At 32.9% G+C, this 18,634-nt stretch overlaps 1 protein-coding gene across 2 annotated transcripts in view; it reads right to left on the bottom strand.

Annotated features, from left to right (window-relative positions):
- Positions 1-18,634, bottom strand: part of CD2AP (CD2 associated protein) — an 85,441-nt gene that overhangs the window by 20,666 nt on the left and 46,141 nt on the right. For both annotated transcript variants that reach the window (XM_037519850.2, XM_037519849.2), the window contains 6 exons: positions 15,042-15,229; positions 12,266-12,344; positions 11,881-11,975; positions 10,444-10,548; positions 8,999-9,035; positions 7,920-7,982 (listed from right to left, as the gene is read on the bottom strand). In XM_037519850.2, coding sequence (XP_037375747.1) covers positions 7,920-7,982; positions 8,999-9,035; positions 10,444-10,548; positions 11,881-11,975; positions 12,266-12,344; positions 15,042-15,229 — 567 coding nt within the window. The remainder of the gene's footprint in view (positions 1-7,919; positions 7,983-8,998; positions 9,036-10,443; positions 10,549-11,880; positions 11,976-12,265; positions 12,345-15,041; positions 15,230-18,634) is intronic.

Below are 18,634 nucleotides of genomic sequence, written 5' to 3'. Positions count from 1 at the left end.
TTCTACTGTGTGGCAAGTTTTCATTCTTTGCAAAAACATTCCTAATTTTAATGTGCTCAAATCAATTTTTCACTGTGATAGTGTCTTATGTGTCATATAAAGAAATATTTCCCACACTTTAAAGACATAAAAATACTGTTGCCTTATAGGATTTAGAGTCATAATCTACATGAAATTGACTTTTATTTGTATTATGAGGTAGGTTTCACTACCAAGAGTATATGGGGTAATTTTCTTTGCATACTCTCAGGTTGGATTCCATACCACTTCCTGATTCTATGATTGCTTTTGATCATTTCTGGAAACCATTTGATCAAAACTGGAAACCATTACAACTTCAAAAAAGGTTGTGCTCCATTTTCTCACCCCCATCTGAGTCTTCAATTACATTTGTTAGAACTTTTCATCATATCCTACATGTCTTTTAAATTCTTTTTTATATTTTACATCATCTTCCCTACCGCTACCGGTTTCAATTCAGATGTTCTTTTTAAAATATGTATACATCCATATTAATATATATTACATATCTTTATACACATATATAAACAAATTTATTTTCAAATACATTCATTTATATTAACCTTTACATTTATATGGTTTCTAATTCTGCCAAATTACCAATCACATCTTTTATTATTTGAACATGTATTAAGCATAGATACTTTACAGCTTGTGTCTGGTATCTCCAGTAACTGGAACACTTGGGGGCCAGGTTCCATTTTCTGCTATTGATTTCTAGTCATGTATCATAGCTCTAAGTATGTCTGGCTATTTCTGAGTAAGTATAAGACACAGATATTTATGTGAAAGCATACAAAGATAATTTAAAAATCTAGATTATGTTGTATTCTTCAGAGAATAAAAATCTACTTTGTTTCAGGTAGGTAATCTAAGGGGCAGTAAAAATCTCAGATTACCTTTTTTCAATAAAGGATTGAAGCATTTTGAAGTTGGGCTTAAGTGATTTTGAGTCAGTTCTACTTCCATTTCACACTTTCTATTAAAGTGAACTTGTTGGGAACCCAACTGAAAACTTAAGTGTTCACTAAGGTACTTCCCTTTCTGTTGACCCTGAGCTCATTTTTTGCCTCCCTGGACCCAAAAACCTACTGAAAGTTCTTTTCAGGCTCAGCTACCACTTTCAGAATTAGCAAATGCCTCAAAATGAAATACAGGTCCAAATGCCAGACTTAATACTGAGTTGCCCTCCTCCTCTTTTTAATCTTCACCCTATAATTCTTCACTTTCCTTGATAGCTAATATTTAGTCTAACAGAGGACTTCCAGCAAATATGTATATATTTTACACAACCCTTCTAGTTTTCCAGCAGGAAATGTCACTACTAGAAGAATAATCTGCTTCAACATTACTTATATCTAATGTCTTGACTTCTATTTTTTATCATTAGCTGATCATTCTCTGTCTCCATGACACTCCCTATCAATCTTCTTCAGGTGTTCCATTTCATCTAGCAACTTCTTAAATAAACATATTCTCTAAGACTCTATCCTAAAATGTCTTCTCATTGTCATGCTAGGCATTTTTTTTATATCTTACCCATAACCATAATTTGATGGGCAACTTCCAGGATAGTACTGTCCAAGTAAAAGCATAATAGAAATTCGAAGCAACAGTTTACCATAATTCCTCTATTCATATCAAGCTCCAGGTCCAAAGTTTAGCTCATGCACATTTCTCCCAAAAAACTTTATTTTGTGCTTCCTATCTCATCTCCCCATCTTTACAACTGTTGGGATTCACTTAGCAAATAAGACATGTTCATGTAAAACCTAAACCAACTTCTTTATTATAGAGCCTAATATATATTTCTGTATCGTTAGCAGGCAGTATACCAATTTACTCAAATTCATTCTACCTTCATAGGATTACACCAAGCCAGGAAGTGCACAACATTCTTTTTTTTTTTAACCAGACTTACTGTTTTCAAAGTGATTATGTGCCCAAAGTTGGTCCAAGTAACTAAAGAGGACTTACATTCCATCGTTTGGGAGAGGATTTCCTATTACTAGGCAAAAACTATGCTGTCCTGCTTGTCAGTGTCAGCATTCCTGCAACACCCTGGGGCAACCAATCTGAAGATACAAGTGGACAGTAAATATAGCAGAATGAACAGGGATATAATAAAGGTCCATAATAAAATGACTGAAGTCATATGACTCCTACTTACAGACTTCCAATTATGTGAAACTATTTCCTCATTGTTAATATCATTTGAGAAAGGTTTTCTGTTCTTCACATTCCAACTTCCTTTTCCTTTTATCTATACCACTACCACCACATCTATCCAAATAGTACTAGAACAAAGTTCCCGAAAAACAGATTTGAGCATGTCACATTATATAATTTAGTGTCTTTAAATTATACAATAATACTGTATTGAGTACCTACTATGAACTATATACCTACCTACTGAGCAAGGAACTAGAGAACCAATGTTAAAAAAGATTCAGACAGATACACACACACACTATACCTTTATTCTCATGGAGTTTAGTCAAGTATGGAAAAAAGATAATAAAATAACTAAACTATGTATGTGACAGACTACAATAAAAATTATCTACACTTGCTGAAGAGGCAACGTTATATGCTAGAACCTGAAAAATGGAAGGAATTAGCCACGAAAAGATTATGAAGGGAAGATGGAGTCCAGGGAAAGGGGATGATACCATCTAACTGTGAAGATAACTAGTATTCTATGAACATCATACAGGGGCTATTCTACATACAGGGAGCAAGAAAAGAGAAGTATGACGGTGACTAGATCACTTGAAACTTGGTAGGATAATCTAAGTTTAATGTAGTCAAGAAAGTTTTGTTTTGACAAGCAAATACTGTAAGCTGAATGTTTTCTCCGATTGCAACAGTAATGATTTAGATATATTAAGTTGTTGTGCCTAATGCCAATATGACATACACTTAATTTTCATACATAGCATAAACTCTCAAATGAAACCCTTATCACTAAATTTTTTTTGAAACAGGAAAAAAAATAACTAAATATACACTCCTTGTCATAGCAATGAAAGGCTTTTCAAGAATTATACAAGTAGTTTTCAATTTTGTCTTCAGAGCAGACTCATGGAAAATTTTAAAAATACTAATACCTGAGTCCTACCCTATAAAAATGCTGAAGAGGATCCTAGGCATCAACACATCTTCTTAAACATACTCAGGTAACTATATACCACCAGGATTAAGAACAGTTGTATCAAGTTACCTTTTAGCATAATTTTTCACATCTCCTACATATGTGGCAGCCCTTTGTTAAATATGCTATGGTTTCTCTCATCATTTTCATATTCTCTCTCTGCAACTTGTAATCACCTTGTCTTTTCCAGTCAAAACACTGCTCATTTTCTAAGTCTCTGCATAATCACAACTTTTATTACCCACATTAACTATTCATCTAGCAATAGTGAGATTATCACTTTTAAAAAATGAAAACCAAAAATGAATTTAATCTTCCTAGTAACTAGCAGAAACCAGTTGCCACATATATACAGATGGATTTTTATGATACTGGACATTAGCCATCAAAAAAGAATACCATTTGCTACTTCTTAAGAAGTCAAGATTTTTTTTAGGTCCTAACTAGAGTGGTGTTATTATAAATATCAAAATGCCCTTTGTTGAATATTATCTAAGCAGCATTTCCCTCTTTGGTAAGCATGCTAAATATAAAATACAATACAGTGCTGCCACACTTCTCAACTCTGAGAATGTACTACCATCCCATCCGTGTCACAGATGAAAAGGCATCTGAATTTACCACTTCTAGTATGTGCTTTAAAATGAGTCTTAAACAGAGATCTTGACTTCAATTCCACACTAAACTGTATTACATCAAAGCTTCAGAATACATACTTTAGAAACATATTTTGAACATAGATTTCCAATTCACTCTGCAAAATGATGAATACTGATTTAAAAATCCATAGCCAGCAAGTGAATCAGAAAATACACTTTTTATTCCATTTAAGTTTTCAGAAGTTTTTACTCTGCACAACTATGCATTCCTTTTTACTGATTTATTAAAAACAGAGCATACTCCCAAGCAAAAATATAAAGTAGATGTCTCAAAATTTCCATTTTAGGTATGTATGCTGAATTATGTACAAAGAACTATTATTCCGCTAACTTAGAATTCAATCTAAGACTAAAAATCTTTTCAGAATAGGAGAGAAAACTATTTTTGAAAAATTAAACATGTTCCACCACTAGGTCTTTCCTTTAGAAAAATTCTTATATATGTGTATGTATATACGTATATCTGTGTAAAGATAAATATGTATAGGTACACAAATACATGGCAGAAAATATGAAATATAAACAAATGCAAGAAAAAGGGAACAATGTGAATAAATCCAACCAAACCCAAAGCAGGAATCACCAGCATATGAAAGGTAAATGAACATGTGAGCCTTTACATGATGCCCAAAGACTCAAGAATAATACACCAAAAGACCAAATTCTGATAATCCTTAGTAACTTTTAGTTCAGTGAATGAATTAATTATACTACCACACTCTGGGTGGGAAAAAGCAACAGCCACATGACCTTCTTTAAGAGACAAAGGCTTACATAATCAGTAGAACCCCACATCTTTTTCAGGAAGATAGGTAGAGTAAGAATCACAATCCAAATTACTGGGGTTGAAAGTTCCAAAATCAGTCAAATAGATCACTGAAATCTGTAGTCCCATATAGCAGTAATGAATTCCCAGTATTTTGACTACATCTTCCCAGCAACAATAACAGTAACTTGTTACCATTTAATGCCAGGCTAACATCTGTGCCACATGCAGAGACAAGAAAACCTCAAGAAGGTATATCTACCAGCAAACTCTCCCTTCCCATTCTACTAATTAGGAAACCAGACTCCATTATTAAGCTATTGGTTCCTGATTGAATGAGGTTATTATCTGGCTATGTTCTGCTTAAGAATCAACTAAAAATAAAAAGGCAGAAAGGGTTTCTACAATTGTAGTAATAGAAATTGAAAGAAATGTTCATGCTAAAGTGAATGCAGATTCACTGTCTCCACTAGTAAAAGTGTGAAGTTAGCCTGGTCCTCAGCAGTCCTTTAAGCTCTTCCTAAGTGAGTAACTGGAACTATGGGGAGGACATGTACATAAAGGTTACCATTTAAAGTGCTTCATAATCTACTTATAAAGTCAGAAGCAGCTTTGGTTACATTCTTTCATATACACATTTATATGCCTCCAACCTGCCACTTCAAAATAAACAACAGTTCCTCCTTTCCTGTAATACATGTTTCATATTGAGAATATAACAAGGCACAAAGAATAAAGTGAGCTACTGAAGGGTAAGGCACTGAGAAGTTTCCCAAAAAAGCAGGAGAAAACTAGTGTTGTTTGCCTTCCTCCTTTTTTGTTATCTGCAAACTGCTTCTAGACAATAAGCTGGGGTAATTTTAGGGCTTGCTTTACTAGTTTCCATTCTTTCAACAGTAACAGTCCACCTATACTACCTGTCCAAAGTTTGAAAGCCACTGTTTCATATATTTTGACCAGTTTTCTGATAATTTAGCTTGAGAGGGCAACTTCAGTCTCTGTAACTTCATCATGGCCAAGATTTTAAGCATGTAAATATAATAAAAATACATCAGTTTTCATTTTGTTCATAAGAAAAACTATTTCAGGGCCTCCCTGGTGGCGCAAGGGGTTAAGATGCAAGCTATGAAGCTATCTGCAGCCACTGAAGCATGAGTTCAATCCCCAGCCAGGGAGCTACCCACATCGCACAGTAGACCTCTCCTGTCTCACCCGCTGTTCCTCTCAGCAGTGTATTTCAGTGGATCGGCCTGTTCTGTTCCCCACTGTGTCTCTGGTTGAATCCTCTCACCCCCCAGCACCTCTGGCCTATACCCCAGTTCTTGTATGCATAAATAAATCTCTAAAAAAAAGAACTATTTCAGAGAAATATGTGAAGTCACTAAGTGTTATTAACAAAACCCTTAACTAATGGTGCAGACTATGAAATGAATATCATAAGCCACAACAGATTTCTTACTGATCCTACCTATCCTTGCAAGATGAGCTTTTCTAAGTTAGATATTGTAAGTACTAAAACAAACTGATCTGAGACTTGGCCTAGCAACATATCAAAAAAGGACTAAACTGAGATTAAGAAACATTTTTGTTAATTATAAATTATTTTTGTATCATACTTTAAAATTCTAAAATGTAAAAGTAGAAAAATAATAAAGGAATATAAAAATCTCCCAGTTGAGCACAAATCATGAGGAAAAGGTAAAGCTATGAAGGTGTATAATATATCTAGGGTATAAGTGTTTGGTACATTCAGTGACTGAAAACAGGCTAGAGGATGATAACAAATATGTAATATGGGAGTCAATTCCTGCAACACCAAGTGCTGGTCAGCATGTGGAGTAACTAGTGAGCTCATTCATTGCTGATAGTAATGGAAAATGGTACAGTCACTTTGGAAGACATTTTGGTGGCTTCTTAGAAAACCAAACTTACTCTTACCACATGATCTAGCAATCACAATCCTTGGTATATACCAAAGAAAAGTAAAAACTTATTTTCACATAAAAATCTGTACAAGGATATTTATAGCAGCCTTATTAATTGTTAAAACCTGGAAGCAACTAAATATCATTTAGTAAGTGAAAGGATAAGTTGTGGTACATTCAGACACTAGAAAATTAACAGTAAGAAGAAATGAGCTAGGAAAAGATAAGGAGAAACCTAACATACGTAGTGTAAGAATCAAGTATGTGACATACTGGCCAAAGCAAAATTATGGAGACAATGAAAAGATCCATGGTTGCCAGGGTCTAAGGGGAGGGAAGGATAAAAAGAAAGAGCATAAAGAATTTTTAGGGCAGTGAAACTATTCTCTATCACATTATAATTATACATTTGTGAAATTATGCATTTTGTCCAAACTCATAAAATGTGCAACATGAGAAATGAACCCTAATGTTAATTATGGACTTTGGGTGATAATGATGTGTCAAGAGAGTTGTACTGATTGTAACAAACGCACCATTCTAGTGCAGGATGTGATTAGTGGGGGTGATTGATTATACATGTAAACAGGGAGTATAAGGGAGTTCTCTGTACTCTCTATATTGAATTTTGCTATTAATCTAAAACTGCTCTTGAAAAATATGATGTAAAAGCCAGACAAGGAAGTAAGGTGACAGAAAATTAAGAGAATATATAACACTTGAGGCAGGAGATAATGACAGGTAGTAGAAACAAAAAGATTCTAAAACAATATTTAAGTTTACTATGCATATACATATAACCTAATCTACAAAAGACAACCATTCAGATCTTTCTGTACAAAAGAGAAGGTGTTTTCTCCAAATTAACAGTAATAAAACAAAGTCCCCCTTTTTTAAAAAAACAGATTACATATGGTAATTTGGAAAACTTCCAAGTTCACATGATAAACATATACAATGAAAATTAATATTTAATAAATCATATCCATTTCTTAAGTAATTCTTAAGTAATTCACTCTTACACCCATGAAAATTTTTATTGAAAATCTTGAAATTTTATTTTGAAATAATAAGTCATTTAATATTTAATTTCATACATTATTTGAAATAACTATAATGAAATGCAATATTTACTGAAATAACATTTAACTTTTCAATGAATGAAAATATAACATCTTTAACAAGATAATATTTTAACTTTTAAACTGGTAAGTTTGGGTAAAATCTTAACTTTGTATCAAGAACCTACTCCGTTCCAGAAAACTCCAAGCATTTCAAAGTAATTACTGAACACCTGTTAAAAATCAGTGTAAATGAACCAATATGGGGTTATTTTTCTTTACAGTGACAACAAAGGAAAAATTATTTTTGTGAATGTAAACAATCAACCTCACCTTTCTCTTCAGGCTTTAAAGGAAAATACTTTTTCTCTGCAGCCACTAGGTCTGGTTTTGGAGCTGAGGAAAAAACAAAATTAATACTTAAAAAAAAGTTTTAGAACACAAATACAATTACATTACTAAAAAGCAAAGATGTTAAAAAGTTAACATCAGATGAAAATATGATTTAATAGAAAGAACAGATTTTCTGGGTCCAATTTCTAAAACTGTACCTGCCACTATTACATTAAGTACTAATACTGTGGTCTCAATTCATTCTTTGTCAATAAAGATATTCATATTCTCTCTACAACCATTGCTATCCAGTAAAGCCTTCTGTGATGATGGAAATGCTCTATTTTTGTGCTGTCTAACATTAACTACTGAAAAGTGAAATACTGCTGTTACAACCACGGAATTAAATTTTTCAATTTTACTTAATTTTAGTGAATATTAAAAGCCTTATGATTAGTAACTATGAAAGTAAGTATCTGATGCATAAATTCAAAGTAATTTATGCTTTCCTTGCTCTGGATTAGATCAATAAGCACAAAGCTAAAATCACTAAACAAAGGAAAATGTGCATTATTCAAGAAAAAATATTGAACTGTGCTTATAAAATCAGAAAGTGGGGGCTAAAAATTAGAGAGAAACACATAGTCAGCTTCTAATGCTTTAACTCAAGAAAATTCTTCTGGGTGTACCAAAATTTATTCACCTACTTGAAAAAATAAACTCTTCTAGTTTTTTCAACCTTTATCTGCATATTCTCTGAAGGAAGATTACATAAATAACTGTATTAGTTTGAGACATTAAAAAACAGATTTCACCTGAAATGGTAGAATGACTAAATGACCCGGTCAATACATTTAGTTTTCTAAAGAGAGTTAAACTTAGTCAATTATATCAACTTAAAACAACATATAATTAATGTATCCAAAGTATTTTCAAGGCTTCCACTTTATACAATTTGTATTTTGTTTAACATGTTTGGGTTTTTATTTTGCTAATAAAGATCAATGGCTTAAAAAAATACCCAATTTCACCATTTTAGAACCTAAAGATATGAAATGATGAATGTGTTTCTTACATACCTAGACTCTTTGCTGGAGGTGGTGGTTTCTTTGGTTTCTATTAAAATAATAATAGTTAAAACAATTAAATATTTACATATTAAATATTAATGATTAAAATAATTCCAACCATTAGTAATCTAAGTTACATGAATATACTTTCGTATCCTATCCTTGTTAAAAATCATAAAAATATTTTATGATCGTAACAAATCCATAAAGGGTCACTGGCAAAGAATTTCATTCTATTAGAACAAATGCCTCATTGATGAAAATTCAAGTATTTCAAAAATAGTCACTGAGTTGGTTAAACCTGAAAAATCCTTATTATGAGTAAAAATATTTTCTCCTGCCTCCCCCAGTTTAAGATTCCTATGTACCACCTAACCTCTATTTAAAAGCTGAGGGAAAAGGGTCAGGGATGGGTAATAGGCAAAAGGAGACTCTCAAAGAGAAGATTAAAGGCAAAGCTGTGTTTTTTTCCCTCAACATTTCAAATTCTCTTGGGCTTACAAGCACTGATTTTAAGACTTAATACTTAAAAAACTTGAGACACATATCTAAGTATGTGAATTTGGTTTTTCCCATTAAAAAATAACTGATAATCAATACTGCATAAACACAATAAAACGCCAAAAAAGTGTTCATTAGGAAAAGTATGAAAATAAAGCATACTGAAAGCTGAATCAATACTGAATGAAATCTAGGGAGAGTTTCAGAGAACATAAGTGTCTATAGAGTAACCTCTAGTAATTTAACTGAAAGACTGCAGAGTTCAGTGGGCTCTGCATTAGCTCGAATCATGTAGATAGCCTTGCTGCACTTGCTCTAGTCTCTTTACTGCCTCTAATTTAAAAACTCAGATCCATCCTTCCATAGGGGAAAAAAGGAATCAAGTTGTAGAAAAGTAAAAGATCATCGATAAATGACTCTGCTTCACTTTATTCACTATGAGAAGTGAAATAGAGCAACTAATCCACCAAAATGTGTTGGCACTATGGTAAAGGATGATGGGTACTCTAGTGGGGAATGTGGTATGATACACATCTGAAAAGGTGTGAACTTACTCTCCTAAATCATACACAATGTTGTAAATCAATGTATATCAATTAAAAAAAAGTGTAGACAGAATGAGTAAGATCAAAGGTACCTTAAAATAAAGATTTCTAACAAATTAAATAAAAATTTCATCCAGGCAAGTGCTAATTTTTCTAACTAGTATAGCCAACTTTTCCTTCTGATTATAATAAGGTAATGAAATCTAAGGTTATTTTTCAATATTGTTTGGACAAAATAAAACCCAGAATAAATGCAGAGAACTGATATTTAGTTTTACCACTTTCAAATAACCTTTAACTGACTTTACAAACCTGAAACAACCTCACAAAAGTTATTCAGTAACAATGTAAAAACCTGTGTTTTAAGAAATATTGGCAAAAATTTCTTTCAAAAAAGTAAAAGCTTACTGGAAAATCCTTATCCTGTTCACTTATCTGAACAGCAAAATTGTCTGGAAATACTCCTTCTTTACCATTAAGTTCACCCTTCCACCAGCCAGCTTCTCCAGTTTCCTAAAATGGGAAATGAAGTTTTAATAAATATTATCTATAGAAAAAGAAAACTTTACAACAAGGTAGGAAAATACAGAATTTCATTATTTATATAAGAAACAAAAGATCAGGGCTCCCTGGTGGTGCAAGGGGTTAAATCTCAGCACTGTAAAGCTATTAGCAGCCACTGCAGCAAGATTTCCATTCCTCCGTCAGGATGGTGACCCACATGGCACAGCAGACCTCTCCTGTCTCACCCGCTGCCCCCTTTAGCTGTGTATTTCAGTCAAACTGCCTGTTCTGCTCTCCTGTCTGTCTCTGGTGAATCCTCTCACTTCGACACACCCTCACTCCCCGCCACACACACACTCCTCTGGCCTACACTCCAGCTCTTGTATGCCTAATTAATAAATCTTTAAAAAAAAAAAAAAAAAAGATCATAAGGGCCTCATCAAATAAAATATTCCCACATACCACATATTGCTTCTTGCAGCATTTATGGAATCAGGGTTTTTGTTTTTTTTTAAATAATTGTAAAAGTTAATCAACAAGGGAAAAGATATTCAGAGAAGTAAAGTGGGGGAGGAGGGTACAGAAAGAATATGAATTTCTAAACTTTATCATCTTACTTAACATTCCTTTCAACACTTTATATACTAAAAATTAATCACATTGTTCATTTGTTTCAGAAATAGTTCCTTCCAAATACCATCCCTGCATGAGCAATTAGATGTCATCATTCCAAACTATCTGCATATTAAAAAAATCACATACACAAAATCATCTGATAACAAAGTCAGTTTAAAACTCTGGGAGAAATTTCAAAACTTATTCTATAGGGTTATAGTAAACCACGAAATTTCACAAATTTGCTCTCTCTGCCCAGATTCTACCCATATCCCAAAGGTTATCTTTTCCTTTAAAATTCATTCCAAATTATACAACTAACCTATTCTTTCAAATGTTGCATCACTTTCCACAGTATGAAATTCCAAACCATTTATATACTGATAGGCCTTTTAAAATGTTTCCTTATTTTTTTGTGTTTGTTTACACACACAGAGTATATGGGGAAAAAATGGAATGAATTGGGATAAGAAGTCAGAAGGGAATAAGAGAGGGGAGATATTAATGTTAATTGAGAAAAATTAATGATACGACAATAAAAATAATTCCTAGTATATCAATTGTAGTAAGGACAGTAAAAGCATGGGGAAAAAGAGAAAGTGCGCTCTCTGAGCACTTATGTCATCTCAGGTTCTCAGGTCACAGAAATAAAAAAGATGAAGTCCCAGAACTTCTGAAAACTATTTCTATTTAGTAAATTACATGAGTCACTGAAAAATATCTTACCTTACTTATCAAGTGGATTATCTCTCCCTCTTTAAAAGTAAGTTCATCTTCATTAGCACCTTCATAGGCAAATAATGTTCTACAATATTCCTTAGCTAAAATAAAGGATGGAAATAATGTAACTTAGTAATTCATCTTTAAATTTTAAAATTTAGGCCAATGCTGTAAAGTTGAATTAAGTAACAATTTCATTAATCAAACAAGTGTCTACTGTGTTCCAGTTTTAACTATAGGAGGTTATGTCAGTGAACAAAGCACACCAAACTCCTTAATCACAAGATTTCACACTGATCACAAACAGTAAGTATAACAAATGTCTTCAATAAGTCTAACACTATACTCAAGCATGCTTTATTCCCAGTATGAAAAAAATTCAAAAGCCTACCTTTAATTTTACCTTCAGTGTCTGCTTTTGTTATTTCCACAGTCTGAGTTTTGGAGCTTAATGACTGTATGATTAAAGGCTAGAACAGAAAAAGAAGACATTAACTATTTTAAGTTAGAATAAAGGTAATATTATTAAACAAAGTTTCTATTAATAATAATTCAGTTTTCCCTAAAAGTATTTATAGCCAGGTTAGTAATGAGACTGAAAATTCTATAAAAGATCTCAAAAGTTATTGAAGTGGAAGCACAGAACTTCTAATTTTTAAAACTCCCTATCTTGGGCCTCCCCTGTGGTGCAGCGGTTGAGCGCTGGGCTGCAAAGCTGCCCACAGGCTCCACAGTGCCTGTTCGAGCCCCGGCCGCCAGCGAGGGTCCCACATGGCGCGCAGACCTCTCCCGCCGTGCCCACTGCTCCCCTCAGCAGTGTGTTTGATCAGTCTGCCTGCTCTACTCCCTGCTCTGGCTCTGGTGAATCCTCTTACTCTCCCGTGCTTCTGATTGTACCCAGTGCTTGCATAAATAAATAAATAAATAAATCTTTAAAAAAAAAAAAAAAAAAACTCCCTACCTTAAGGGTAATAAACATGCTGATACCCCATATAAATGCTATGAATATAGAACTATGATTTGATTTTAGACCCTCTAAATAATAACATTTGAAAATTCACTTGTCCCAATTCCTGAATTGAGCACTTAATATATGTAACATAATCCTCAATGTAATCTGGATAAAGAAGGCACTATCATTCATTCCTTTTGCAGATTAAAAAGCAGTGAGGAACCTATCCATGTCAGTAGTAAAATCATGAAGGCCAGATTTGAAGCTACAAATAACTCAACAGAAAGTATTTTCTTAAACAGCATGATGCTTCCACAAAATAACACAGTGAAAAAAAGTTTTCCTACTTCATTCCTGCCATCTGAACAAAAACATTTAAAGTTACCACCTTTTTAACTATCTTCTACTAGAGAGTTTTCCACTGTAATTGACTACAGTAAGATCCACAGTCCTATACTAAGTGTTCCTCCAGTTCTCTCCCCAGAAATAACATATTTGACCTTAGATTTCATTAGCTAAAAATCAGAACATCCATACTGTTATCATATTGTTTACCAATCACTGCATGTTAAGTTTATCTTTTAAGATACTCATTTTAATTTCTCAAACTGCCCTATCTTTCAATTTGGTGTCATCTACAAATACAGTAAATGTGCTCCCTATTTTAACAATTCCTAGATCAAAAAATGATCAAAGGAATCCTCCAGAGGTTATCATACAGGATGCCCTGAATCTGCTCTCACTAATAACAACTCTGCATAGAGGACATTAAAAATAGCAACTGACAGATTATTAGCATATTCATAATTAAATAAATTTATTCAATGTAACAATAAACTTTAGAGTTGGAAAGGGATTCCAGATCATCGTGTCTAGTATTCCTCACAATTCAGACATTGCTTTTCTAAGATTGTTAGCTCTTATATGGCTATCTAGCTCTAGAATGAAAATTCCATTTTTACATTTAAAACCAAGAATCAACTAGGCATAATTTTCATGCAAGATGGTCTCACAGGTTGGTGAGGGTAAAAAAGAAAGAAGAAGTTCTCTTTCCTGAACCTAAATCATTTACATGAGAAAATATAGAACAAGATGAGAAAGAAAAAAATGCTGAAACTAACTGCTAAAGGAGTAAACTTCAGAATATGTTTCACTAAAGAAAAGTCTTACAAATGAGCTATTGATATAAATATACAATGCGTGTAAATACTGAAATATTTTACTCAAGATTAAGTAAAAAGATATTAAAGAGAACTATAAGGGAAACAACATTCTAAAAGCCAAGGGAAAGCATCCTATTAAAGTACTCAATCTGAATTTAATCTCCAAGGTGCTAACCACATGAACAGTTTTTAAATTAATGTCTCAGGTTGCAGCTATTTTCCCCCCAAAAGAAAACTCAAGGATTTATTTTTAAATCTCTCATTATCTTATAATTTATGATACATTCACTTAGGTTTCTTTCATACTGGTGAAATGCTAATAAAAAATAAAATTCTCCATACATTTAGAGGAAGATTAGCAGATTTCACCATAGCTGAAAATACAAAATAAAGTAGTGCCTAATTAATGTCTCATTGGGATTCCATTTTTCAAACAGTCCATTTTAGCCCTTCTTCTATTTATTTATTTATTTATTTATAGAAGCACTGGGTACAGTCAGAAGTGTGGGAGGGCGAGAGAATTCACCAGAACCAGAGCAGGGAACAGAGCAGGCAGAAGGACCGAAGTACACTGCTGAGGGGAGCAGTAGGTGTCGGGAGAGTTCTGCGCGCCATGCAGGACCCTCCTTCAGTGGCCGGGGAGCGGCGGGGATCAAACCACCGCTGCAGAGGCTGCGGGCAGCTTCGCAACCCAGCGCTCAACCGCTGCGCCACCAGGGAGGTCCCTTCTTCAATTTAAAGGAGAAAAAATATAATTCTGGTTTAGAAAGCAAAAAAAAAATTGCCTTTTCTATTTTTACATTAGAATAACTAAAAGCTTCCGCTAAGAAAATTTTGTGTTAAATTTATCAAAAAGCATTCTGATTTTGGAAGAGTCAAATATAGCATTAAAGAAATTAATGTAAATTTAAAATCAGTTTCTCAGTTTTCTCATTCATAATTACTAGCAATGTCAAAAAAATGAAATGTAAGAGTTGTTAACTGACTTTTTACATTTTAAAAAATGCTTAATGAGAGGATGAGTGGAATCTAAGTAAGTTCATCAATATTACCTTTTCGGTTTTTTTCTCTTCTGCTTCACTATTGGATGTTCTTGTCCTAAGTTTCACTGAGCCTTCTTTAAAAATATCTCCAAATCCAATTCCTCGGATTTTCTTTGTCTGTGTAATCGATCCAGGTGGAGTGTCACTTCCATTTCCTGGAGAGGGTAAAGGTGAGGTAGGCCCAGTCAGAACAGTTTCTGAAAGAATAATTTGTTTTTGCAGTGTTATATCTAGAATCACAACAAACTTGCCATCACTGTTCTATAATGTTTACATTTATATAAAAAACAGTACAATTAAATGATGAGTACTAAGATATCCAAAAGAGTAAGATAGACTTTCACATAGATGTTTTCATGTTGTTTAAGACAACAGAAATTTTAGGTAAATTTAATTAGCAAAATGAGAGTTAAAAAATCCAGGAAAATATCAGATAAGAGCACATTAGAATTTACAGCTCTTGAATATAGATGAATACTGTAAAACTAAAACACTAAAGGAATGAAATAAGTCATTTTTTTAAAAGTTATGATTCAATTTGATCAAAATTAGGATCAGTATCCAAATAAACTGGGAATATAAGCAAATTTTTATTTTAGAAAACCAACAATTGAGGGCCTGTCAGTTTAACTCAAGAATGAAGTAGCTTACATCGAAATATGAAGCAATGAAAATTTAAGTTAAAACAAGAAAATTTTAATAAAGTTTAGCATTTTATGGGTAAGAAAGTTGTTTGCACATTCTTCTCAGTGGCAAAGGTTCTTATTTATAGGTTTCAATGATTCCAAGAACAACACTATGGAAAACTATTTTTTCAGTTCATTTTTCTTGAAAAATACAGCACAACTCATCAGATCCACAAAAAAAGCCTAATCTAAGAAATAAAGTTTTAAAGTAAATCATTTGAGAAAATTCCACAAATATTTCAAAATGAGAGTGAGTGGTAATTCAATATGTTCACTGAACTACTAAAGTCCGTTGAAGTTTTAAAGGAAAAATGGTAACGGGGTGATAACAAAAATGGAATTTATTCAGGGCTTAATATATACTACGTACTTGCAAAGCACTGTGCATGAATTATATATCTAATTCTAATTATATACATAGCCACCCATGGTTTTAACACAATACACTATTACTCCATTTTACAAAAAAGTAAACTAGGCAAAGAGATGTTAAGAACATTCCCAAAGCCATAGAGACAAGTAAGTACAAAGCAAATATCTGACATGAATTCTAGATGACCCTAAAACCAGTCTTAAACATTTTAACATAATAACTCAAACAGCAGAAGCCTCTAAGAACACATCTGATATTTTAGAAGTGGTTAACAAGAACTTTTATGAACTTAAGAAATGTAATTTTAACAAGTACAGTGCTCTATTCTAACGTCTTTTAATATAAGCCTAAATTACCTATATTTTTATAATATATTTAACGTATTTTTAGAGAATGTTTACATATGAATAAAACCAATCTATTCTAAATGGGCATTCCAATAACTTTTGACAAATGTATGCAACATATAATTACACCAATGAAAATAAAGAACATTTCTGTTACCCCAAAAGGGACAGCTACAATACCCCAGTAATCCTCTCCCACCTGCCCCAAGCCTCAAAAAATCACTGATATTCATTCTGTCATAACAATTAAGCTTTCAGTATCAAGTAAAAATAGTATGTGGTACATAAGTCTTTTGTGACTACTTCTTTTGTTAAACAAAATATATATTAAGATTCATTCATGATGTTTCATGTATCCATAACTTCATTCCTTCTTATTGCTAACTGGTATACCATGGTACAGATATATCAACTATCTACCCCTAAGAATGTTAGCTGAAGGTTTTTCATAAGTTTTATCCATTTAGAAGTTTCCTTTTGTTGCCACTGTGGAAAGTTTTACCACGAGTAAATGTTGAATGTGTAAAACTCTCTTTCTGTAACTGTTAAGATGACCTTATAGTTTCTCTCCTTTAAAGTATAAATACGGTAGACTAATTTTTAAATGCATGGGACAAATCCCCCATTAGTCACCATGTATTGTTCTACTTTTTGCCGGATTTGAAGTGATACCACAATTAAAAATTTCTGTATTTATGCTCATGAAAGATAATGCTTTGCAAGTCCTTTTTTAATAAAGACTTCATCAGATTTTGATATCCATATCATACACACCTAAAAAATCAGAAAGTACTTGTATAAGATTAAATTTGCCTTGAAAAATTTTAAAGTAAAATCCTGAAAACAAAGAATTATGCAGTTCAAATATCAGTGACAATTTGAAAACCCCTGCTTTGAAGAAGAGTACTGATTTACTTTTCCAGCAAACAATAAATAAATTACTTACGTATTAGTATAAAGTTTTTTGAGGGTAAAACTAGAACAGTTTTATTTTAAGAATAATTTAGTCCCACTTCACCTTTCTATAAAACTGCCCATGTAGTTAATGAACACTCAAGCTGGATGGAGAGAACGCAAAACAATTATTGACTTTTTATAAGCACTAGAAAGTAGTCATTTTAATCTCCAGTAAGTGCTCTTTTCCCTCAAGTTGTTTCATATCTAACTGCATGGAGTTTCACACTACTCTTACAGATTGGTATGCAGCCAAACACTCAAGGCAACCCCCAATGACATTTCTAAAGATCTTGCCCTTTGAGTACTCAGCTACATAAGTTCCAAGTACTTAGGCTTCCTTGAATTCTCATCTCTAACTCCTCAACTCAACAAAACTGACAACCTTCTGCAGAGGTTCTTCCCTGCCTATACTGTAGTTCAAAAATTACCTCAAAAATTATGGTTTTCTTTGTTCTCCTTTACTCAAAATCCCAGTCTTGTGCCATCCCGCATCTGAAAATATGTGTTTTCTATACTTTGTAAAATATCCATCTTGTATGTAATTCCACACTATCTGGTTCTCTCAATTGCTAGAGTGTGGTCTACATATTTTAATATAAAGTTTTTAATAACCACGCTGTCAGACAATACCGTGGCACAAATTAGTGCATGAGATATTTACATGAGAGACCTTTTAAAGTAAAACTGTGGTATTAAATTAGTGATTATTAAAGGCAATTTCAGAAGATGATTCTAAGGTGTAATTTTCAATTTGATTATTATTATTATAGCCATTAAATAAAAATGTTCTTTTAGATTTAATGACTATAAACTTTACTAATCATTAAAATATGTATCATTAAAGAGGTGCATATATATAGAAAATATCAAGTATTGAAGGATAGATTGATTACTTCTGACTAAAAATTGTCAAAAGTACTACACTGTTGATGAAATCAATGTCTGGAAGACAACATAATGTAGCAGTAATGCACATAACTCGAGTCAAATCCTCTTGATTTATATCTCACCCTCTTTACTATATGTGCCCAGTTGCTTCTCTTCTAAAATGGGACACTTCAACTTTAAAAAAGAATAAGGAGACCAGTGTGAACAAAGGTAGAGTTCAATAGGAGATGAACTCAGAGAAATGAGGGGAAAACATACGCATTTTGTACACAATTTTAAATGACATTGGTTTTTATTCTAAATAAAATGTGTGGCTACTGGATGGTGATCAGTTTAACATTCAGAAGGGAG

This window comes from Talpa occidentalis, unplaced genomic scaffold, assembly GCF_014898055.3.
Source record: "Talpa occidentalis isolate TD23 unplaced genomic scaffold, MPIMG_talOcc4v2.1 talOcc4.2, whole genome shotgun sequence".
Classification (NCBI taxonomy): domain Eukaryota; kingdom Metazoa; phylum Chordata; class Mammalia; order Eulipotyphla; family Talpidae; genus Talpa; species Talpa occidentalis.
This window is presented reverse-complemented; position numbering and strand designations above follow the sequence as displayed.